The sequence below is a fragment of the Molothrus aeneus genome, chromosome Z (assembly GCF_037042795.1).
Source record: "Molothrus aeneus isolate 106 chromosome Z, BPBGC_Maene_1.0, whole genome shotgun sequence".
NCBI lineage: Eukaryota > Metazoa > Chordata > Aves > Passeriformes > Icteridae > Molothrus > Molothrus aeneus.
This window is the reverse complement of record NC_089680.1, coordinates 21,338,549-21,364,245: the sequence shown is the minus strand read 5'-3', so window position 1 is coordinate 21,364,245 and position 25,697 is coordinate 21,338,549. Positions and strand designations below refer to the sequence as shown.

At 40.6% G+C, this 25,697-nt stretch overlaps 1 protein-coding gene across 1 annotated transcript; it reads right to left on the bottom strand.

Annotated features, from left to right (window-relative positions):
- Positions 1 to 11,824: 11,824 nt before the first annotated feature.
- Positions 11,825 to 24,121, bottom strand: FXN (frataxin). The gene is made up of 5 exons (XM_066569307.1): positions 23,984 to 24,121; positions 22,440 to 22,522; positions 20,974 to 21,094; positions 17,548 to 17,645; positions 11,825 to 14,843 (listed from the first exon to the last, which is right to left on the bottom strand). Exons 1-5 carry the CDS (start codon positions 24,119 to 24,121, stop codon positions 14,690 to 14,692), a joined length of 594 nt encoding a protein of 197 aa, XP_066425404.1. The 3' UTR covers positions 11,825 to 14,689.
- Positions 24,122 to 25,697: the final 1,576 nt, after the last annotated feature.

Sequence of the window (25,697 nt, the reverse complement as noted above, 5' to 3'; positions counted from 1 at the left end):
GAATCAACGTGAAGAACACTTGTGTTAATAAAAGGACACAAAACCATTTCCATTAGTGTATTTTCTAACTAGTTTTTGTGGTTCTGGTGATAGATCTGGAAAAAAAATCAGATGGTACTTATGATTTATTTGCTATTACTGCTGCTACCATCATTAAAGAAAGCACATTTGTGGAAAAGTTACAGGATAAATCTGAATTCAGCTATACTCAAACAGCCACAATTATAATCCAAGTTTTTCTTTGAAGTCTTGCTTACACAAGAACTATTCCAAACCAACAGAAACATACTAATTGGTCTTGGACAAAAGCCTCTCATATTTTGCACTCCTCTGCAATGTCTGAAACATGGTGACAACATTCTATTGTATTACAAAAATACAAGAGACCAGAAGGACCCTGAAGACACCCATCCATCCATGCTACTCATACAGAGGCAGATGGAAGAGAATGACAACTCTGTTTTCCACACAACATACGCTTTTGGTGGAAAAAACTATTTACACAAGAATTTTTCTGAAGCCTAATACTCAAGTTGTATGGTACAAGAAAGCACTCTGTATTGTTTTTAACAAAAATCAAAAAAACCTTCTTGTAGGGAAACAGTATTCCTAAGTATGATGAACTCCTGCTTCTAAACAGAGAAGTAAAGTTGCCTGCACAGACAAAAGTGATTTTTCTTTTCTCATTTTAGGAACTGCTTCTCTGACAGATAAAAATTAAAATATGCATATTTTTAAATGAGGAGAGGGGAAACACATCATATCAAATATACATCACGTTAGTGGCAAGCAAAAAATACAAAACAGCTATTTCATTTCTGTTTTGATGAATATACATGTGTTTATTCTTCCTGTTCTTCAGCAAACTCCTCATTTAGAAATAACACCTTCTGCTAGTTATCCTCCAGCCAAGGACAGGTAGGTAGTACACAGAAATATCTAATGAAACCACTAAGTTCAACCACAACTACTGAAGATACAGAGCTTGGAAGGTACAAAAAAGGTTACCTGTTTTACTAATAACTCTCCTCTTTCTGATAACAAGTTTTTAAAACGCATGATTCAAGGTGAGCACAATTTTTCCCATAGTTACTCACTGATTGCTTTTTAACACTTACCCTGGATGTTGCCACAGATTTGCGTGTCTACCCTCAGGAAGCAGCTCCCTCTTGTTAAGGGGAGTAATACCTATTGCTGCTTCTAAAATAGTTATGTATTTCTTGTACCGCATCCTGCCTTTCTCAAGAGTTCCACCACGTTATCATCCAAATGCAGATGCTGCAACTAAAGTCATGCCTCTTCATTGATTTGAAATGCTGCTTTTAAAAACATGCTGCAAGTTTGAAGCATAAAAACAATGCTTTTTTCCCCTCTCCCAGACTAGGATAGTTAGTAGAAGAGAGAGAGAAACCGAAGAAAAATTCCTACCAGATTCCCCAGAAACGTCATTGTTACATAATTCGATCTTTGAATAAGACACTAATGAAAATGATTGAAGAGACAATCACGGTTCTAAGCCTGGCCGGATAATGCACACTCTCCAATTGACTAATCCTTTGCTAAATCTCTGCTGTCTATAATCTTTCAACTGCTAATGGAGCACTAGGTAACTTCTCTGTCAAATCCATCCAGGGAATAAAAGAGAGCTGCACAGAAAACTTGAGACCATTTTAGACAGTGACAGCCAAAAGTAGCTTTTGCCTTAACTTTTCTCACCAGAAAGCACCAGAGCACCAGAAAGCTCTCTGTGTTAGAAGTGTCACAGGGGATTTAGCTGATCTCCTCAGAAAAGTCATGCAGAAATATTTCCTTACGTGGCTTGTACAGAATTAAGAAAGCTGGAGACTCCCATTATGATACCTACTAGCCATTCAAATGTGCCTCATGATGCCAGAAGCCACACGTCAGAATTGCTCTAGCCATGAGGTAACTGTGCATGCAAAAGACCTCAGGTATGATCTACAACGGTGGAGACAGATGCACATATTGAAAGAAGTAACAGTGACATTTTGGAAACACTGCAGTACTGTCAAATTGCAATATTCAAAGAGATGTACTTGATTGCAAAACTAATCAAGGAAATGTTGATGTGATGCTTCTTCTAGATGGTAAGAAATGAATGCTTATATATATATATATATATCTAGATACACATAGTTACATATATTATATAAATACTATGCACTTAGGCAGTAATAGAGATAAAAACATAGAAAGAGATGTGACAGGAAGACTGAAGCCTGGAACCATGACTCTCTCTGTAAACTGTGCATGTTACTTATTCCCGAATATCATTAAGTATGTGTGTATTTCTTTTGAGGTGGTATCATATTGCATGTTACTTATTTAGAAACCAAGATGATTTCTTGTGCTGTGAAATGTTTAGCCCTTAACAACAAGATCTGTATAACTATTTCCAGATTCTACATTACTTACAATCCTGCATAAGCCATATTTAGCGTTTAATATCCAATCACATTTGTAGGTTATGTTAGCACATGCATGCACTGAACTATCTCAAGTAATTACTAAATAGCAATCCATGTGACTGATCTTAGAAGAGCAAATTAAAACCAAGCATCTTTTAGATGCAGAGAATAGCACTAAAATTGTCAGAGGAACATGCTGATAAGGAGTATGTAGTCTGAAATGTAGTGATGTGTTAAAAAAAAATAATATACTAAAACCACATGAATTAAATTAAGCAAAAAATTAATTTTCCATGTGCAAAAAAAAAAATCACTTAACTGCAACTTTAAACATCTGTATATAAAGCATTAAGAAGCTTAGGAAAGCAGAGTAGTACTAGGAGCCTGCAAGCACAGCTAACGTCATTAAGCCTGCATGCATCGTGACTTCTGGTAGCTGTGGTAGATCTATCGTAAAGGCTGTACTGAGAAAGAGAAGACAAGGCAAGAAGTTAGCAGTTTTTGACAATTCCAGTACTTAAGGATCTTCTGACTGTAGAAGTCCATGACAGTTCTGTTTTACACAAAAGCAGAATTATTTTTATAAAATCTAGTCTTCCCTCAAAGTTGGTTTCATTAACAACTTCAGCATTACCCCAGTTTCACCTATTAGGTTTTGGTATTTCTTTCTGTACACCTTCTTCCTTAACACTTCTTTAAACTTTCCCCTTATAGATCAAAGAAATAGCTCTTTAAAAAAGTTTCCCACAGTAGTTTTCATAGCCAGTCCAAAGCAGAGTCTAAAAAGCATCAAGTGCAGCTCCGGTCCATCTTTTGTCCCTTTGACCAAAGCATATTAATTCTGACCAGAAAAGGAGCCCCATGACTAGTGTTGCTCACAGGGAAGCCAAGCCCACACAATGAGCACAAGCTACTCCCAAGTACCGCTTTCAGTTAAATGGCGTGTGAAACCTCCAGGTACCTAGACAGAGAGAGACTGACTCACAGTTAATCAACTTCCTTCAACTTTATTTAGAAACAGAAATTCAAAGCTGCTAGTACGTGCACTGTTAGTGAAGAATGACTTTAGTAGAGCAAACAGAAAGTCTAAAAAAGACTGTCCTCCATTGTTTCTTGCTGGAGAATTATCATCCACTCCACTTTTTCTGTCTTCGTAATTTTTCAGGAAGAACAGAAACCAAAAGTTTTCTTGGAAAGAAACAGTGCAATTTTCCTAACAGAGCACACAAGTGATGCCTCAGAAAGTACAATGCATTTCTGAGAAGGGGAAAGAATGACAGAGCTTTTTTGTCCATTAAAGAAACATTTACAAGATCAAAGCCAAAGCTTTATTTTGCTTTAATCCTCAACAGATGAAAACAGTCATACACTCTTAATTAGATGTAGAGCATACTTCTTGTAAATTGATGGCAGAGGCAGGATCACATCCTCAGTCACTTCAGACCCAACTAAAAAAGAGACAGTCATTGCCTAATGCAGCCACAAATTACTTTCTATTTTGTGAAAAAAACAAAATCCTGTTCTTTCTCATCTTTCCACAAAAGTCTGTGTAACAGCTACAGATCAAAGAATTCCCTTATTAAGAGAGCAAAGAAACAAGCATCTCTTCTTACATACTTTTGCTCAAGTGATAAGAATAACTGTGAAAGTCAATTGTTAACTTCCAGAACACACAGGTGTTTTGTTTGCACCACAACCAGCACATCTGTAAAGTTTGATCTGTTAGAAAAATCATAAGATAGAGGAGCATCCAGGATCAGACTGGGAGTGTGGGAGGTGAGAATGAAGAGAGAGAAGGAGGACTGGAAACTTCTTTCTCACAGCTTCATGGACTGCAGTTGCTTTTGGCCCCTCCTTAGAAATCATTCCTTCCTTGAACAGTCCATATGCTCCTGGAGATTCTCAGAATCAGCTTATATGAAGTTGTGCTAAGGAGGCTAGAGATACAAGTAGTCAAATCTGCTCGCTATTAAGCAGAGCTAGATGATGAAGCAGATGTTAGAATAGAGAGTGCAAGCCGGACTACAGACAGCCTTGCTGTTAAAGAGAGACATGAAGGAGAGATTTATGGGTTTTCTCTAAAGCCTTAAAAATCCCAACCGAAAATTAATGAGGCAAGGCAAATAACACACAGCTTGAACCAACACGTGAAATCTTGGTTATGATGAGGCTGCATTGTTAAGCTCACGCTCAGTTTATCAATATGGCAGTTTATCAGCTGATGTCAAAAAATGAGTTTGGTACAACGGAGTTAACAACAACACAATCCTTCAGGGAGAGTTATCATTGAGCGAGTCTTAGGAAAAAGCCACAGTGGCCCAATACATATGAACTCATGTCTAACTCAGTGAACACATACGAAAATCTAAGGAAACATCCTTCACATGTATATAAACCACACCCCAGATAACTGCACAATTTTAAGAAGTAAAAAGAAACTTCTCAAAAGCAGCTCTGGATTGCCGGTACAAAACAAAAGCAGAGACAAAAGCATGAAAAGGGAGCAGGCATTGGAAAAAAACCGAGAACAATAAGGCTTTCTATCTTGCCTTGCACACTTCTTATTGACCGTAGGATTGTATCAGGCAGTATTTTTGTCTGTCGTTTTCACATTATTCATGTGAAAAGAGAGCACTAATGAGTTTCGTTTTCTTCCTAGATTAGCAACTATAGTTGTCTGAGGTTTTGGGACTCAGATGCACAACGACAATGCTGACCTAAATTCAGGAAGACTTGGGTAGCTCATGTTTCCTAAAAACAAAGCCTGCAGCTGATGAATACACACCAGGGTAGATGCTGTACCAGATATCAAACCAGAGCTCCCACAGCTCACTCTGTTATTACTAAGCTTGGATCATAAACATCCTAAATACATTCAGAAATGCAAGAGCCATCTCACACTGAATGGAAAGAAGTTGACAAGGTCTACATTCTCATTTGAAATAGAAAACTACAATATCCCTTAACGAGATAAAGAGCAAAAAAAAAAAAAAAGCTTTCAAAAAGCAATCGGTATAAAAAGAAAAACAAAACAAAAAAATCCCAGTAACAAGACAACTAAAACCCAATCCAAACATTAATAGTTTACGGTATTAAACTACCTGAGTATACTTTGCTACTGCATCAAGCTGTTTAATTACAATGCTGCAGTTAGCACTTGTTTAAATTATGTAATATTTAAGTAAAAAATAACCTCAGCTCTCTAGCACTGAATGATGGCTTTGTCTGCTAAAAAAAACAAAAACAAAACCAGAAACCCCCCCCATAACCAAACCCCAAAAATACATACAGCAAAACAACAAAAAAAGCACCAAACCACCAAAAAAGAATAACAAAAGAAACCCCAACCTAGATTAAACACCCTCCCCAAATAATAAACAAATAAACAAAAATAAAAATACAAATAAACAAAATACAAATAAACAAAAATAAAAATACAAATAAACAAATAAACAAAAAATAAACCCTAAACAAAAATACCCACATAATTGCAGCAGGTTCTAAATCATAATTTACTGGCTCTGGAAAAAAAAATTACTTTCTGAAGCGGGACCAGGATGACACAAGTACTGGTAAAAGACAATTAAAGAATAGAAGGCTTCAAAGGCTCTGAGAACAAGCAGTAAGCAAAGTTTTCAAGGGAGCCAACATAGGTATCCAACATAGTGCCGATCTTTCTGAGGAAGAGGACAGAGTAAGATAATTGAGAAAAGCGTCCTATTTTGACCATGTAAGTTCTCAATGCATTTAGAGCACTTGGTCATGAGACCGAGACTGAACCTTTGACTCCGAAAGATGACGTGCACCGTGCACTGGTGCGTGTATGCCAGCACAGTCATGCAAAACCAGTCCTCCCCATGTCACTGCTCCAATCTTTGTAGGTAACACAGCATTTGCAAACATTCTTCACTATGGTAAGACTCATCTATTAGAAGACAAAATTATGCCCTATATACTTACTGCCATAAATATTTGTTTTATAAATAGATTATCTCATTTTTGAGAAGTCTTCCAAAATTCACAGAAATCCACTGCAATCTGGGATTAAGATCCACAGCCTTTCTACAGCTGATGCCAAAGATCAATTGTTAAATTTAAAAAATTAAATTTTCCCCAGCAATTAGAAATTTCATACCTATTTGAAAATAAACTAGACTTGAAAATCTTTAACCGGACAGACCTGTAGCTGTTCTAACAGGCACTCTGTTCCCCCCATTAGAGTGACCAATTCCAAGACTACTACAATGGGATGAAACTGACACAGACACAGTATGACAAAAGTTACACCATCCATGAGTACTTAAATACTGTTATTTCAACAATTAAATGTGACCAGTCTTGTAACACGAGATCTCCTTTACCCTACAAGGAAGTTCTGGAGAAAGACAAGATTGGTAACTATTAAAACACACACACAAATGCTATCACCCAGACTTTTGCTCTAAGTTAAACGCAGCTTTGAAATAGTCCCGGAATAATAGGCCGTTCCTCAGTTGAGGATTACTGTGTTCCAGGAGCTTTCTAATGCTTTTAAACATATAGGTTTTATAAAGGTACGGCACATCCCATTTCGTGAGCTGTGGAACTACCTAAACATTATTTTAATCACTAAGAAAGATTTCCTGGTTGTCCTTAAGAGGACACGGAACCAGGAAAAGAGGGGACTAAGCAATCAAAAAAGTATCATACATTCTATTACTTTAATGCTTCATTCTGAAAAGATCTATTTTAGATTATAGTTCATGCAAAGTGTTGGGATCACCCCAATTCTGCTGCATAATTCCCAACACTTGCCTTTAGTCTCACAGAAATCCAGTACAGTGGCACTAAGCAGTTACTGCTAGTGATACAGGGCAACAGCAAAACACAATTAGATAAAGGCTCTCCAGTCCACAGTGTCATCTTTTCATAAAGGGCAGAGAAGTCACTGCCGCTAATTGAAACCAATGTTTAGGGCCTAAGATGTTTGCATGTAACAGTCTAGAAGCAATTATAACAGTAAAATCACCTAAAAATCAAATATATGTAGAAAACTTCGTCAGGAGGCTGAAGACAGCCCACATAATTCTCACAATAATGTTTTCCTAAGTATAAATCTTACTGACAGTGTCTAAGTGGCACACACATGCTTACTAAATGAAAAACATTTCAAAGTCTCTTAAAGCAGCCTGATGATCTCCCAACTAGTATTAATTTACACAAGCAAATCTCCTTTGCCTTTCAGTACCTGATTCTTGCCATGTCAGGACTTCTTGGATCCTGACACGTATCTCTATTTGAAAGAGCTGATAGTTAAAGCCTTAGACGACAAATGCTTCACAAATTAAAGACGCAGTTTTGTACATAATAGTTTCTCTTTTATTTTTCGAACTATAGGCGAATCACAGTTCTCAACCTTTAAAATTTTGCAGAGCAAAAGAAAAGGTAATCTACTGTGTTGCAAATGATGCGACCTTGATAATTACCTCCGAAGGTTAAAACAAAGCAGACATTTGCAGCCTCCCACAGCTGTGGTGCCAAGAGCCCTCGAGAATCATCTTAGCTGTGGAAACCGACGCAATTTTATGAACTGAAGCTAGGGAGCAGATAATTCAGAGATTCTCTCTGTTTCAAGTGAATAACTACTAGAAAGCAACACCGAAGCATTAAGGTTTTCTGATTTTCTGCAAGAGTCTGTTATATGACTCTTACATAAGTATGTTCAAACAGCATGTACTTTCTCATGCTGGAAAAAAGGCAAACAAGTTTCAAGTACGTGGTAAGTAAGGGCGGAGTTGTCAACTAAAGCAACTGCATGCCACTGATAGATCAACCTCCGCACTCCAGGGTGAAAATCTAATGTACCTGGGCTCCAACACCACAAACACGGCCGATGCCAAGGCATTTTAGGGCAATTAAAGCATTTGTCTTCTGGAACTGCCTGTCCTTTGTTTCACGGTTCCCTGTTAACTTGAAACTTCCCCTGACCCAGTTAGTCAAAGCCCAAGGCACGGCTGGAATCCACTCGGGATGTGCCAACATAAAGATTTCAGGAATTCTCTGTGCAACAAAGGCAGCCCAAGCCCCCGACAGCGGGGGCGTGGGCTGCCCGGGGGATCCGCCCCCCCAGCGACCCCCCCCCGGGAGTAACCCGGGTAAACAAACACCCCGACTCGCCGGTGACATCTCTCCCACTTTCCACGTAGTATCGCGCTCTCCCGGAAAGTACTTATCAAGGAAAAAGTCACCGAGAGCCGCTTAATCCCGTTAGAGAAAAGCCGATCCCCGGCCGAGCCCGGCTGTTCGCGCCGCCCAGGTGCGCGGCGGGCGCGGGACCGGCCTGGGGGGCCCCGCGGGGGCGCGGCGGGTCCGACTCCGCGGACAAAGGCGGCAAAGCGCGTCTGAGGAGCGCAGGAAACAGGGCGATAAAAGCCAAAGCACACAAAGGAACGAGAAGGAGAAGCCGGGCAGCTCGTGGCCGCAGCGCGGCCCCTGGGGCGGGGAGCGGAGGCACCGGCCGCGGGGACAGGGGGTGCCGGGGGGCACCGCACCTGCCCGGGGGGAGGGAAGCGGCGATGAGCGCGGGTTCGGGGCGGGGACATCCCGCGGGGATACTCGCCTGCTCGCGGAGGGCGTCCGGCAGCGGGAGCAGAGGTCCCAGGGGCGCCCCGGCGCTTGGAGTGCGCCTTGCCCTGCCCTGCCGCCCCGGAGCGGGCAGCGACTGGGGGAGTCGAATCCGAGTGCTGGGACTGGGGACGAGGCTGAGGCTGGGTCCGGGTCCGCTGTGGCCGCTCCCGCCGACTCGGGCGATTTCCTGCGGGGCGCGGGCGGGGGCGGTGCGGCCACGCCGGGGCGGGCTCCCGCCGCAGGTGCCGGCCTCGCCCCCAGGTGGGGAGGAGAGGGGAAGGGATGGGGCGGGCGGGCAAGGCACTGCAGGGGAGGGGCGGGGGCGGGCGGCGCGCCCCCTCTTTAGGCGTGCCCCCACCTGCGGCTGCCGCCCCTCCCGTCCAGGGGTGCCTTCGCCCGGCTCCCCCGGCCCACGCCCGCACACACCAACACCGCGGCGGCGGCAGGGGAACAGGAAATACCGGTCGCAGCCCGGTGCTCCGCACCGCTGAGTCACCGCGGCGAGGCCGCCCCGCCCCCCAGCTTTTCTCTGCCCGTCCCGTCTCCCGGCAGGGGACCCCGGCTCTGCCCCCCGGGTCTGGTCCCCGGCCCTGCCCGAGGCACCCCGCGCCGGGCCCAGGCAACAGAGCGGACCTACGGGCGGGCACGGCGGAGCCCGGTCGCCGCTGGCAGAGCGCACCGTCACCCAGCCCAGCGCTTGGGTGTGTTTTCCGTTTACATCAGTGTGTTTGGAACTTTGGGATCATTGCCCATCTGAACCTTTCTAACGGGAAGACCTCTGAGACAGCCTTTAACACCACAGCGCAGTGTTCCACGTACGCCTCTAGCTCTGCTTTTCCCTGCTCTTTATCACAGAATAGCTGCTGCCACTTTATTGACAGCTCGGGAGAGCTCTGTTCACATCACCACTCTCAGCTGAAATATCCAGGATTAGCAGAAGGCAGAATAGCTCCATTTCCAGGCCGCAACACCCCGTGTCACTCTGCAAGTCCACCAATACCGTTCCCGAAACTGCAACATACCATGAGAGAAATACACTCCAGGCTGGCATTCCACAGGTATCAGCTTTCAGCATCATTGCTGTCCTGCAGCTGAGATGAGAAAGGCAAGGCCAAACAGCCCTGGCAGGATTCTTTGGAGTCGTATTTCTTTTGCATTGTAAAGCACTAAATGTCACCAGGAATTCCTTATCTGCTGTCTTATCTGGTGGACAGTTAAACCCCCTGCAAGCCCCTCTAAAATTAAACAGCACACTCCCACCCGTATCAGGCCTGCCGAACAAAGTCTACTTAAAGTTTTATGGTTTGTTGCTATTTGCAGGTGAGAAATATACTAGATTCCCACTGCATTTCTCAGACAAATTTCTTCCTCAATAGGAACAGTTCATGCACTGTATCTCATACAGAAAGTAAGATAAGGAAGGCAAACAGTATTCTTCGTGAAGGGGCTGGACTTTGGAAGGAGGCCCTGAAAGAACCTGTTTTATTAGAGCAAATATGAAACTGCATTCAGATATTGTATGGAAAGGCCTGCTTCTAGCTATTGTTAATAATTAACATGCAAGTGCATACACTAGCCTTCAAGTACCTATTTCAGTCTAAAAGCCTCAACAGCAAAAATCAGAGGAAAAAAAAAAAGACTAAATCAGGGCTAATTTATAAACTTGGTGTTTTCAGTCACCTACAGACTAATTCTATGATCAGCACGTAATGCAATATTGCTTTTAGGCAGAATCAAGGCACAAGAAATGGAAATTTAGTTTTACTTCCAGGTATGTGTCAGATTTCTTGGTTTACACTGTGGTGGGTGCCTTTTTCCTTAATGAATGTTTTAAAACTTCATCTGTTAGTTCTCAAAATCTTTTGTAACAGTGGCCTTAGGATGTCTGGTTAATGCTCCTAAAATGTTGTTTAGAGGAGTAAGACTATGGACACATTAAATATGTAACTGATTTCTTTTAGTACAACAGTAGAGAACATTGATGGCTAGCAGAAGAGCCTTCATCTGGAAAGTAACAATGCTTGAAAACTTATTCACTGTGTTACTGATCACTTTGCATAAATACCACAACACAAACAATTTTTAAATCAATTCAGCAAACTGGAGAGGGCAGCAACATTATGTGCCTTATTTTAAAAACCTATTGTTTTCTAATCTAAACTTGTCTGTCTTTCCTTAACCTGAATTTCAAAAAAAAAGTTTGCAGTTAAGAACTGTTTAGAATACTTTAATTGTTCATGGCTCTGTTTATCCTATCAGCAGCAAAGCAACCTCCACTGGTCACCTCCCTCAGTAAAAAGCATGAATACTGTCTTTGTTCTACCACTGCCAGCAGTACAATTTACATAAAAGACAATTTGGGAGAGAGATGGATGTAACTCCACACAATTTTTTCTTATCTTTATACAGGAATTAAAAAAGAAAATCTCAATAGCAAAATGGACTGGAACATGTTTGATTGGTTACAATTATATATAGTGGTGTGAAATAAATTTAAAACACCATTCCCTAAAAGGCGACATGAAGCAGTTTGCCACACATCTCTCCTTGCCCTGCCAACGACATCTGCTGTTGGGCAAAGCTAATTTCTTCCTGATAGACTTTGCTTCTGCCCCTCCCATGCTTCCTTTACTATTTTGATGTATTTCCTTTACTATTTTGAATGTTCTCCCAAGTTTTCTGGCAAGCCTCTGCCTTCCTTCCCAGGACTTCCACATATTACAGAGCTGGTTAGCACAATCGCAGAGTTCAACCACTAACCAGAAGCTAAAAATAATCAAACACAAGCCTTCCTGTAAACCCCCTTTCTTTTATTCCAGTACCTCCTCTTCAAGACAGGCCTTTATCCCATTTATTGAAGTTGCCAAATATTAAGGAAATAAGATGTAATGATTCTATCACATGGAACAATCCTACAAAGAAGTAATGTTTTCTTACAAATTACCCACAAGTGGAAAAGCAAACAAGCAAACACCAGACAAGAACTTAGGTCAGATTAGCAGTTGATGAAAATTCTGGTGTAACTAAAAAAAGCCCAACACACCCCCATTTATGTGCTGAGCTTAGGCAGCCAGTAAAGCTATGAAATGGCAACTCATCCTTCCAAAATATTCTGCATGTTCTCCTCACCAACAGTGGAGCACTGCATTGTGGAAAAAAGTAATGACCATAACACAGTGGTTCTTATTAATACTGTCTGTGCATAGTCTGTATTTAATGATTGTCCTTCAGCTATTTCTTTTGGGAGAGGTGAAGCAAGAAACTATTGACATGATGTCATGTGGGGAACTATTCAACAGTCTTTCTATTCTGTAAGTTACAGAAGTAAAAACAGTACAGAAGTGTTACTTGTCTTGGAGCAATAAGCAGTCTGACATTAGGATCAGAGCTCGTTCTGTGCCTCCATTGTACAAGTGTGATGGCTCAGGGAGTCCTTGCCCCCTGCTTACAACTGGATGCAAGTATTAAAGCAAAAAATGAGTCATGTCCTATGATTCATTTTGTACATCGAGATAAAACTCATTCTAACTTGCTGACACTATTTATCTTCAGCTAAGATTAAATGCATTTGTTACTCAGATACCTAAACCCAGGAAATTGTTTGCATAAATAGCAGTAGCATTACAGATGAAGGGCAAGGCATGTAAACTGTGAAAGCTGAACTGCTCTTACAAAATTCACGTCAACTGGCCACACTTGCACAGAATCTTTCCAGTATGTGTTTTACAAAACAGAAAGAATTCAAAAGTATGCATGAAGGCCTTCACCTTCATCAAACTCTCGAATCACACCTTTACATAATGAATTAAGAATTTCACATGCAATTTTATTTCAGTATAAACATTTCTACCAGATGTAAGGCGATGGAAAATTAACTTCCAAATATGAATCAGATGCATATTAGTGGTAATATTGCATGCAAATACTTAAGAAAATAATTTTTGGAGAAGTCAATTGGAAAAAATAATTTCACATGGTCAGGCAAAGGAATAACCAGGTATCCTTGACTCAAATATCAAGTCATTAACTTCTACACAAATTTGTTTAAATGACTATCTGAAATTATAGGAGACTGAGCTAAATATTATAAAAGTAACTACATAAAAATACATATTTCCATATCCTATAAATTATCTTCAGTGTTCTAAATTCAGAACAGCAAAAACATATTCTATTTTTACCTCCCTGTACTTTTTTGAAAAAACATGCTTTACTCTTATGAGGTCTGGGAGTCATTTTAATTACCTCATCCAGTAGTGCTGAAATTTATATTGATTGTAAAACATGCACAGAGCATGAACCATTAACCAAGAGCTACTTCCATTGAAACATTTCTCTGTTTAGTAGTGAGAAATAGCAGGTAACAATGCTTATACTCTAAATGCAAATACTGGGCAAGAACACTTTACAGTTATTGTTTTTCAATGACAAAATCAATCCTTACCTGTCAAGCTAGCGAGAGAATCATGCTAAACTAACCACAGCATCAGAGAAACCAAAAAGAAATATACTGTGCACTGAACATCTTTTCATACAATCTGCAAGAGTATGGCATAATTTTTCCCTCATGCATCAGTCAATATTTTGGTCCTTCCATTTTACAGACAGTTAAAATCTGCAAGCTGTAATATTACAACAGTGCAATTGCTGAAGTATTGCTGTTCATTATATCTTTAAATGTTGTTGTTGGAAGATCTGGAGTATATAGTTTATTTCCTTCACATATTTAATAGCCTAATGAAGACAGCTTCATCAGCCTAAGAACAATACTCGATTCTAAGAAATTTCTCCATCAGCACAGTACCAGGGGGAGACTTGCTGCATCATGGTGATAAGAAGATAATCTAAAACTATTGAAGAAATGCAGTAGAATAAAATTACTGCAAATTTTCATCAACTTAATTTTGCTTAGCTCAAAAAAAAAAAGTATTTTCACTCTTTGAAGAACAAAAAGGTAGAGAAAGAGAAATGCACAGTAACAGAATTAAATGTTTGCAGAGGTATTGCTATACAGCTTAAACTTCACATACTAGCTTTTCCAGTTGCATATCATGCTCAGAACCACAAAAAATGTCTAAGTAATTTAAAGCTTAGCTCAAAAAAAAATCCTGAGGTGAAATACACTACAATTTAGAATTTGGAGAACAGCAAGTTCTGCAAAACTAAGAAAAAAACTGTCATTATGTGCACTATGACATGTTAAATGTGACTATGATGTATTACAATTGCCAAATTTTTAGGCAATATATTCACAGTACCACAATTTATGTCAATGTAACTGACAGGCATTTCTTGTTTTGGGTGAATATTTCACCAAGGAAAGTTCAGTGTTTGTGTGCTGGTCAGAAGTCACCAGGCAGTCAGTCCTTACATGCAAACAAGGCTTTAGAAACTAAAAATTCATGACTTCTGAAGGAAGAAAGCAAGAAATGAAGTGACAGGATGGGCAACCTCAACCATGTGTACTGCACGGATTCAAAAAGCCCACAGAAATCCAAAGACTGAGCACTAGAGGAAAAAAAATGTTATTTTCATTTTTGTTGCACAATATATTGATGCCAAGAAAAACAACAGAATTAAGCTCAGGTACTTCAGCCTAAGAAAGAGCTTGGCTTGAGATTAAAGTCTTCAAACTTCCATGAGGTAGAATACAATCAAGTATCTTCTTTCCCAGAATATATTAAGCAGGACAAATCCAATTTAGTTTTTAAAGCTGTTGAAAACTCTTTTGATAGTAGTTCATGAAGAGATACTCTGTCATGAGAATACACCCAATTCCGTCCAGTCCAGTCATAGCGCTTGGGCCCACTAGAAAAAAAACACAACAGAACATCACACACTGTGTAAGTGCACATTATTTCAGGAGACCTGCTGGAAGCCTGTATGCATAATGTATGCGACAGAGTGCCCAGGAAAAGGAACAGAGAGCATGGGGAACGGCTGGTGGGCATTCTGAGGAAGTGGAGCAGAAAAGGCCTGATATGTCAGGAAGTACTAAGCTATCAAATAGATGTATCTGAAAGGTGACAAGATACATCAGTCACTCCAAGGGGAGACAAGCACTTTCTCTTCCTGCTTTTGGCACCGATTTCCCCACAATTCTTTCCTTTATCCCAATCTTCCCTCACAGATATAATTTTCTTGCACACAATTATCACTACAGATATTTGTATAATGCTGAATTAATGCCACTGATTAGTTCTTGCAAATATTCTAAGCACAGCAAAGCACAAATAATTTCCTTTTAGATGCAACAAAATAATTTAGCCCCTGAAAGCAAATATATTGGCATGTGAGAGATTTGTAACTAAAATGCTATTTTTGTCTGTGCTATTATATTGTAATTGAATTCGTTTTTCCAGGCTTACATTAAGTATCAAGAAAGAAACTTGAACACCTGGGTTCTGCTCCAGACCTTGCTATCTGCCCTGTTTTCCAAATGTCAAGTGAGAGAATGACTCAAAGGTACTCACTACTGGTAACATTAGATAAGCAAAGAAAACAGAAAGGAATGAAATTATTATCTGGGATAAATGGAGAAACCCTTGATTTTGTAGGACAAATAACTTGGAACTCAGTCAACATGTCAAGTCTGCTAAAAAACAGACTAACCTGTACATACATAAGAACAATCTGCAAGTTCTCTCTCTACAAGCATAAGCACTGATCTGAACCTTGACTATCCCGAGTTACTCACAATAGTCAAATGAAGAACTTTCCAACCACTGCTCAAGGTAAGAGAAGTTAGAAAGGCAAGCATAAATCCAAGTCACTTTCACTGAAGTCTCACTGTCTGCATCAGAAGTAGTAACTGTTTTAATCAGGGTTATGTGCTCCAGTTATTTCACTAAGTATTTCTCACTTCACCTCTGCAGCACAGGCTTATGTTTATACTTTCCTGCACCCAGAGAACGATGGAATAGGATCCTGTCATCCTGTCACATAAAAATCAGGTTAAGATTTGTCATTTAATCAATGACAGAGAAATATGTGTATTATCTGAACTGGTTTTAAATGTTATGCAGTAAATATCAGTGATAAGGTTAGCACATGAAACACCTTCATAGTTCTATGAATCTCCAAAAGACTGTACAAATGTGACTTTCAAATTAACAGTTTAAGCAAAAATGCATACCAAGTTAATAATAGACTAAATGTATTTCTCATGGAAAGTCTGCATATATATTTCAACCCTAAGAGAAAAGAATTATAATATCACATTAAGCTATTGCTAACATTCTGTAAGGCTGAAAAGTCTTTTCAGTCAGGACCAACATTAAATTACTGCAATCACACTGCTGGCAGGTTGCACACATTATCTCATGCCCCTTTTTTGTAACTGTCAACTAAGTAAAGTTTTCACTCAGATGTACAGATACTCAATGGCAAAATAAAATTTCAAGAAAAATGTCTCACAACTTGACAAATTAGTCTCCCCAGGAATATAAGACTAAAGGTCAACATTTAGTGTAAAAATGCTCCAAAACATTCAATGCAAGCAATTACTGGCAGCAACATTTCCTTTTTTCAATTCCCAGCATACTACAGTTAAGGAGATGACAGTTCAGATCATACAGTATTTGCTGGAGTTGCCTTTCAGAAGTTAGGAAATAAGTGAACACATAGCATCATGTTCCAGGAAATACCACTGTTTATCTAATACCAGTTAAGGGAGTATAAAAAGGAAAAATTTAACTTTTTTCCTCAAACTCCATATTCTGTAGCACATATGTCTTAGCTCGCCTGGAGCTAAACAGACAGGAATTATCTGAATTTTGGTTTTTATAAAGAGATGAAGCCCGTGTGTCACAAAAATCTTATAAGCTTGTTCCTTCACCATTAACACTTATCAGCTCCCTGGGTTCTTTTCAAGGGATCGTGGCAAGAATACAGATTTTGAGAAGGGACAGCTACAGCATTTTCCCACTTATATGGCTGGCCTTCTTGCTGAAACCAAGCATAAAACCTGAAATGGATCAAAACACATCATTAGGAAAGGCAGAGGAAGCAGCTAGCTAAGTCTCCTGTGAAATGCAGAGGCTGGACAAAAACAACCAGTGTGGCATACATAAACATATAAAGCAGGAAATCCCACAAGCTTAAAAGGGAAGGAGCCACCCTGTTTAAAACACAAAGAAAGAAAGGTTTAGATGATGACATCATCATCACTCTTTTTCCAACAGAAGCTTTGTTTGTTTCTTTTTAATCATTGCTGGTTATATTTCCTATGAGTAAGCTATATTCCTGTAGGCAGTGGTTTTGGGCTGAAACAGCATATGAAAATTCTTTGTTACACATTTCCTGTAACAATTAATTTAGGTATGCCAGTAATACTGCAGTGTGACCGAAACCCTATACCAAACCATTATTGAATATTTAGATTATATCACATTTTGAGACTATACCTAGTAGAAGGGTTATTTATGAAAAGGATATTACATGATCATGCCATGCTATAAATAAGAGGAAATACATTTCCACCCAGTCTGCAGATATTATGTAACTAACTTACCTAGTGGGTGAGGACAGCCAAATCTGCCGGTTTGGTGTTTGCTTATTGATTACGTATGTTCCCATGTCTCCACCCAATTTAATTGTTAGTACTCCACTCTTAAAAGACAAAGAAAGAAATAAAAAATTTGTATCCCGTTACTTTGACAACAATTACTTCACCTGCACTGGCAGAAACTTACATACCTGTATCAGATTCTCAACCATCTTCCCAAACAATAATAGCTAAGGAGAATGATCATTTAACCAAGCATATCTTTGAGTCTGATCTAGACTTTAGACCTTTTGGTCAGAGTTTGATTTTAGTGTGTTTGTACCATTCACAATGTTACTACTTAAATAATATTCTTGAGCTTGGACCTGGCATCCTGAAAAGACCAGACCATTGCAATTCATTTTGCAATGATTAAAACATGGTCCAATAACAACTTTTTAATATTAACGAACAATGCAGAACTGGTGTGGTTCAAAGCCAAGAAGCTTTATGTGTCATTGCTAGATTTCTGAGCCATGCAATTCTACCTTACTTTTCTTCAGTAATGGTAACAGTTTAACAGGGAAGAAACACATTTTTCATGATAATTCTGATTCATTCCTGAAAAAATCTTCCAGTTCTAAATCCCAAGATTCTGGTTTTCCATGAGTCTGGTTTTGCTGTGGCTATGCCACCTTTAGACCATTATCCTGGTGAACATTTTCTCTTTCTTGCTCATATTTCTTACTGACAACATAATTCATGTTTCTAGTAACTGACAAAAATATTTTCTGTTCTGATTTTAAGAGTGAAAAAACAACAATATTTGGACTGGAGTTGATCTAAAGGTGATCTGAATGATACTAATTAAAAAGGGAAATATTTCTACAGAATGCAATGTGACGATTGAGATAATAATTTATTTAGTTCACAGTATGTCAAATACTTCAAGCCCTATGGCACAACAAAGCTTCTTTAAGGGTATCATTCCTTTCATGCTTTAGTCAGAAGATACTACTAGAGGTACATATCGTTGCCTGGGCTATTTGTGTATAAACACTCACTATGGGGAAAAATACTTTCAGGCATGAGCATCTACTGCCTGCCAACATACTGAGCACAAGCAGCAACTCAAAGCTTCCTTCCCTTACAAAGTAACTCAGAGGAACTATCTCAAGTAGCACTGGGCTTAAAATAATACTCTCGGGATCTGATTTTTTACTTTAGTTTCCCTGCTGTTTCTGTGCTTAAGGCACAGAATATATATATCTGTGATAGAAGCAATAAAAATAAAAGTGTCTTCTGGTTACAAATCCCATCAGGTTTGTCCTGCCAGTTATTTCTATTGGACATTAGTACAGTGCACAGAAGGGCAAGAACAAGCTACTTCCTCTGGTTGTCAGAACTTCAAGTTTTCCATATCTCATGGTCTTAGAATTGTAGAGATACAGCAGAATAACAAGAGGATGGAGGATTAGGCCTGCATAATGATATACAGGTTCTGTATATAGCATTCTTCTATGAGGTTTGTAAGGCCATACTAAGTATTCAGCATGCTACATGTTTCTACAGACACACTATAAGTAAATAGGTTTTCAAAGAGTTAACAAAAAATTATACTATTATTTATACCGTGTGTCAGCTGTTAGAAAGTATTGTTCCTCTATCCTTGCAAGGTAAATAGAGGTTAACCTCTACTGATGTGTTGAAACATTTTCTCATGTATTTTACAGTACTTCTCAAATACTAGAAAATATTACTTGAATTTTTTTTAAGAATTTAAATTGCAAGATACTTTTACCATATTTTAAGAAATACTGCTGTATGTGTTTTGTACTACTGGATGAATGTTTTCACTTCCTGGTAACAAAAATATTCTTCTAAAGAGATTCTTTTTTTTCCTGAACACAAAGATATAAATTGCTCAAAGCACTCACAGTTACAAAAGGCACAGCAGACCTTTATCACATTTGCCACCTTGTGGTTTCTTGCAGCACTGACCCTCTTTGTTTAGAATTAAAATCTGGGCTATTTAACCTTCTCCTTTCAACAGAAATGACACCATATTATTAATTGTCATCATCCTGTCTATATAGTAAAGGACCACTGGCAAAAGTAAGGATGTAAAAGTATTAGCTCTTGAGCTTCACAAGTCAATGTCAAACATAATCCACCATACAGTAGATGGAGAAAAAAAATATGACATGACTCATCAGCTTAGCATACTGAAGTGTTTAGGAATACTAAAAAGGTAAATTTCAACTATTGCTTATTTTTGTCCTAGGATAGTTACATCAAGGTAATAGGTATATTGCTCTCCTAAAACATACTGAAGAGTAATGTTTTAAAATGCTTTTTACCAGAAAAGCAATTAGCTGTAACATTATCTATATATTTAATTACAGCAACAAGTAGTATTTGCTAAACAGAAAGCTACTGGCAATATGTTATTTTATATCCTAGCTATCAGAAATACAGAATGAAAATTATGATGACAAAGCTACACAAGGAAGTCCAAAAACTACAGACTTTTGTTTTGGTTTTGTATTTTGCACAGTGAAACCCAGACCATCTGATTCACCATTCTGGAGCACAAAAACTTAACTGACAGTGCCAGTACAAAGCAATCTCGTTGTGGTTAAGACATGAAGAGGGAGCAATAATTATGTGACCTCAAAAAACTGCAGTATTGAAAAACCTGTGTAGCAGACAGTACTGTAGGGAGAAACGGCACTCTTCTCCAAGTCATGTTGAGGGCTGTAACACATAGATCACTTCAGGAACTGAATTTATATAAAAACTAATAAATTCCCTATACAAATAACACAGACATTTTTGTTCTGAGTCACTCCTGTATTTGAGTAACTGACTACTGAAGGCTCCAGCCATGCAATGTCTCCTGTGACAGTAGCCTCTTCCCCATGTAGGCTCTGGTCTCACTTCTGCAACAACCTATCCAAACACTGCACCCTCCCTCCTGTGGCTTCTCTCCACCACAGGCTGTCATCATTAAAGCCAGGACAAACATACACTACCTGGTCAATACAAATGCTGCTTGTCTGTATTCAGGGCAACCAAAGAACTGCTCTAACAGTTACATGTGATGTACTGTGCCATGTAGTTCACCAGAAGGGAACTGACTGTGCCTGTTTAGGAAAATTTATAGATCAATGTAAAATAAGAAAACAGTTTCCATCTCCACTGTGCTCATTTATTATTCTATATTATGTCTTTCTCTAAACATGAAAAATTTTGAATCCCTAAATCACACAATGGTATGTGTTACTTCTCACCAGAGTTGTTGCCCCAGTGAGTATACAATAAATGTGTAAAAATTCATTGTATTTTTAGTGTCAGCATTAAGGTGACTAATTTAAAATTCTCCTTCAAATAATAGGAAAAAAAAAAAAAACCTATAATAATTACAGTGGTAATATAATGTTTAAAACATACCCCTAGAGAGACATCATAATCTTCTGGGGTAAAAGGTTTATCTGCCAGGTCCTCAAAGAAATCTGCTAAGGAGTCCAGTGTTTCTTCAGCCAGTTTCTCATAGGTTGTCTCATCTAAAGAGCTACAAATGACATAGAAGTCCACAATCAGGAGGAAAAGCACAGAAGACAGCATTTTCCCTATAATAAAATCATACCAAGACCACAACTTTGGGTGAAATTGTAACCATGAAATGATCTTATAAAACAAGTAGTCATTTTTCTTAAGGTGATGTAACTGACAATCCACCTTATCAATGGAGGTGAAATTTTGAAATTAGTTGGTATTAGAGATCTCTTAACTGAGGAAAAGCTACTTACTTCCTTAGATATACTAACCCCATTTAGTAAACAGCATCAGATTTCAAAGTAAGGAATTTTCATAATAGGACTTTGTGTAAGTTTTGAACTCTACAAATAGAGACAAAAGCATCTCCCATTTAGAAATATGTCATTTGACTCTACAAAACTTGCTGTAGCTATACACAGTTTAGAAATGTCAGTATCACATGTCATGTTTATGCATAGCATTTGCCTCCTCAACTGGAATTACCCAGGCAACCTGGTAATTAGATGTTATTTAAACTGTGCTTATGAACTAACACTTATGAATTACAGACTACTCCAGAGAGTCTCAAAGCACCCTTGTGGCCATTACGTAAGGCTTAAAGCACTTGTGAGACCAATTCTCTTTTAGTCTTTAGTGGAATCAAGAGTAGAACAGTTTAATTAAACAAATGTAATTAAAATCACGTAAGCTGTTCCATCTCTATCAGTATCAGCTTTCAGCTGAGTGTGTAAAGGGGTCTCCCTGGCAGCAAACAGTTATCAGGAAAATAATCGCAATTTTTGCTAATGCTTAAGGCAATGGAACAGCTACTATGGGCTGAATATATAATATATATTAGTTGGTAATAGAAACTTTTAGAAAAGTTTCTTATCCAGTTACCGAAATATGCTCTATGTCACTTATGTGAAGGACACCACGAAATGCTTTGGGGCATGGGGAACAGAAAGCCTTTGGATCGGGCAGGATTCATGAACAGGTTCAAGGTCCACTTCAGGCACTTAAAGGCAAGAGCCATTTCAGATATCTGCATAATCTTTTACTGTGTCTCCAACTGCTGCATCAGAAGGGAGAAGTCTCCAACAGACGCTGTGTCATGTTCTCTCAGAACAAGCAGAAATTTCTCATCCTCTGGTACATGTGAAATGGTGCTAGACACCTGTGTTTAGGTACACAATTTTGTAATTTGTGTATTTTCTAAGTGACTTCGTAAATACACACAAAATGCTTTTAGCTGAAACTGTAGTTGTCCTTTACATCACGTCAACATTACATTAGTTTGGTAGTATTAGTACGTATGTAAGTTATTCTAAAATACATAACCAATATTTTCACATGAATATCTCAAAATGTATTTTTACCTTGTGTCATTCAGAGTTCCTGCATTTCTCAAATTCATGAACCAAGCAGTCCTGCTCTTCACATCTGAATAATATTGTAATTGCTGTTTAAAGTAAGCAGAAACAAAATGGAATTAAAGTTTAAATGTAATGAATTACAAACTATGTATTTATCATATAAATTAAACAGCTCCTTTAAGTCCTTTCCATCCCAAGTAAAATGTTCATATTCTATATTGCAGGGCTAATATGGAAGGAATTATGCAGCTTTAGTCTTCAGATAATTGAAGCAATCTAGAATTATCCCTGTCTTCATTATGCAAGCTAATGGAATAAAGCCCCACACCCTCTCATTCATAGAAGAATGAACTAGGAAAAGAGAACTATTCTAACTTTTCTATTGCTCTGCCACAGAATTACTGAGCAACTTCGGTCTATTAAATAGCTTAGGCTCAGATTTTCCTAAGTATCCACTACTCAAATGCTGCACTACCAACATGTGTCCCTCTGCTGGAAGTCAGGAACGTATTAAGCTGAAACAAACAAAAACCGTGGATCCTCCTTTGACTCCTCCAAAGAGTCAAAACCACTTCAGATTCCAGATTTCCAAATTATGGAAAAGCTCTATCCCCAGGCCAGACACAGTAGCAGAAGTACTTATCCTATCCAGCAGGAAAGGAAGATGGCATGATTTGCATTTTCTTCCTAACTGGCGCTGACCATTCGGTTTAATGGTAGAACAGCACTCATGATTACTTTCTGTGTACTCATGCAAGGTTCTGAAAACTTCAGACGGACTTGAAAAGCAAGTGACATTTGCAAAGGAGCTATGTCAGCCTCTCTTCAAGCACGGCCGATCTCTCTGCATGTGGCGTACCACCTATCCGCATGTATTAGCAATGAGCTGCCTGTTAGTCCAAAACCACGACACAGGCAGAAAAGATAGAAGGGCGACACAAAGATACAGGCCGACAAAATACACCACACTCACTGCTTATATTCTTGACTGCACCCCTTACCCTACAGCATTTTATACACGTTCAGAATCAAAACCTACAAGACCTCGAGCACGTTCAAGCTCTGTCCAGGCTGAGAGGCATTAATTCCTTTAGTGTGCTCCTATATTCGGTTTGTGACTGGAGATTGCCAACAGCGGTGCCGGCACACAGCCGGCCCTGCCTCCGCGTACCACACCCGGCTGAGGGCAGCCAGCACCGCCTTCTGCGCCTGGAGAGGGGCAGCAGACGAAGGCACCAGCTCCGGTGTGCGTCAGCTCCCGAGGCACGAAGAGAACGAGAAAGTAGAAGGCAGGCGGGAGAGTGGGCAGGAGAAGACGCGCCCCGCTACCGGCCGGCCTGCGAAGAGGCTCGGCGGCGGCGGCGGCGCCGGCCTGGCTACCGCGGGCTGACACAGACCTGCCCAGAGCCGGCGGCCGCCTGGCGAATCCCCGCCTGTCGCCCTTCCCTCCCTGCCCGCCCGCCCCAGCCGGGGCTCGGCCACGGCCGCTCCGCCCGCCGCCGCGCAGGCCGCGCCTCGCCCCCGCCGTCCGCCCGCCCCTCGCTCACCGTGCGGCCACTGCCGACGGCGGCTGTGCCCGCACTCGGGGCGTCCCCGGTGCCGCCGCGCTGCCGCGCCCCGGCCGCCGCCGCCGCCGCCGCCCGTCCCGCGGCGCGCACGGCGCCCGCCGCCCCCGCCCGCCACATAGCGCCCGGGCCGCTGCGGAAGGGGCGGGGCCGGGCCGGACTGGCGTCCGCTACCGCCTCCCCGCGGCGGCGCGAGGGCAGCCGCGGGGCCAGGCCCGGGCCCTGAGGGCTTGTTCGGCCGTGCGGCAGAGCCGAGCAGAGGCAGAGTGTGCGGGTTTTCCCTTCCTCCCAGCCACTGCTGCCTCCAACCTCAGCAGCGCCAGGATAAATCAAATCCAAGTGCTTTGCTACCGAGACAGCCCAGGTGTTTCGGAGCCGAGCACGGTCTGTCCGCCCGGCGAGGCTTTCGAGGCGGCGGCGGTTTCCCCGCCAGCCTTATCCCGGTGTCTTTCCCTCGTCTCTAGCACGGCCTGGCACGGCTGTCCCTAGGAAACGGGTGCCGGCCCCGGTGTGCTGCTCAGGCTCCCCTCGGCGAGATGTGGACCCCGACGTGTCACAGAGACAAGGAGCGGCCTGCCCCCGCTGAGCGCCTTCAGCTCGCCGCTGCTCTCAGAGCAGACAGTGAGCGCTCTGGGCCAGTGTCTGCTGGCATCTGCTCACGCAGAGCGGCCGCGCTGAGGAGATTTACAAGGAGCTGGCGCCTGGGGAAAAATAGCAATTAGAACCCACACTACGCACCAAGCATTCACTCAGGGACCCGTTAGAGGATTATTTTCTGTGACAGGAAGTATTCTGATCCACATCCTACAGGTGAAATGTCTCGCTGAGCTATTGAAGGGAAAATAAAGCACATAATTTATCACACCTGACATTTTCCACTAAGTTACATAAATGCTGATGATGCCATACTATCAACAGTATGTGAAGATGTAGAGTCTCAGCCAGACATGTCGTATTGTTACTTAAACTGAAAGAAATAAACTAGGTTTGCCAAATAGATGAGAGGTAAGAAATAATTTCTATAAAAAGGTTTCTTTAAAAATCTGCACAGTTTCTGTGGGAACACTGACAACTTTCACTTCAGAGCCTTCCACTGGACAGGACCAAAAGCTTCAGAAGCCTACCGCTGGTTACTGTGTGATGCATTTTTATATTTCAAAAACTCTTAATTAAAGTAAGCAGCTAGTTGCTCTGAGCCACCTGATCTAGTTGAAGATGTCCCTGCTCATGGCAGAGGGGTTGGACTAGGTGACCCTGAAAGGTCCCTTCCAATCCAAACTATTCTATTGATTCTGTGATCTTCCACCACATTAGGGAATTAGTTATCAAGTTTCTCACCAAGATCTGTAATTTTATAATATTTTTCTATAAGCCAAAATTATTTTACTCTACACAAGGCAAAAAAAGCTCAAACAAGCCCCTTGCGCAAATTTCAACTGAAATTATGAAGGCTGTTTTATTTTTACCTAAAAGCTGTTTGTATCAAACTGTTACCTAACTCAGCCAGCTTCTTGTCTGTTTTCAACAGACTCCTGTGTGTTTCTTTGTTACCAATGTTCTTCTCAGTTTGTGTTTTTGTTGTATTTTGTGGCGGAGGTTTTAATACACCAAGCAGATTTAAGATACTCTTTAGTTCCTTGAAGAACAACCCATTCTTAGCCCTGCTGGGAGAAGCTACTTATGTTTCTGCAGGAAT

Excerpts from the sequence above, each read along its gene's own strand:
- FXN (XM_066569307.1), bottom strand. The coding sequence starts at position 24,121 with ATGTGGCGGGCGGGGGCGGCGGGCGCCGTGCGCGCCGCGGGACGGGCG. Across the intron at positions 21,095-22,439 it reads GGAACTCTGAATGACACAAG|CTCTTTAGATGAGACAACCT; the intron begins GTAAAAATACAT and ends TGTCATTTGTAG. Across the intron at positions 14,844-17,547 it reads TGGCTGTCCTCACCCACTAG|TGGGCCCAAGCGCTATGACT; the intron begins GTAAGTTAGTTA and ends TTTTTTTTCTAG.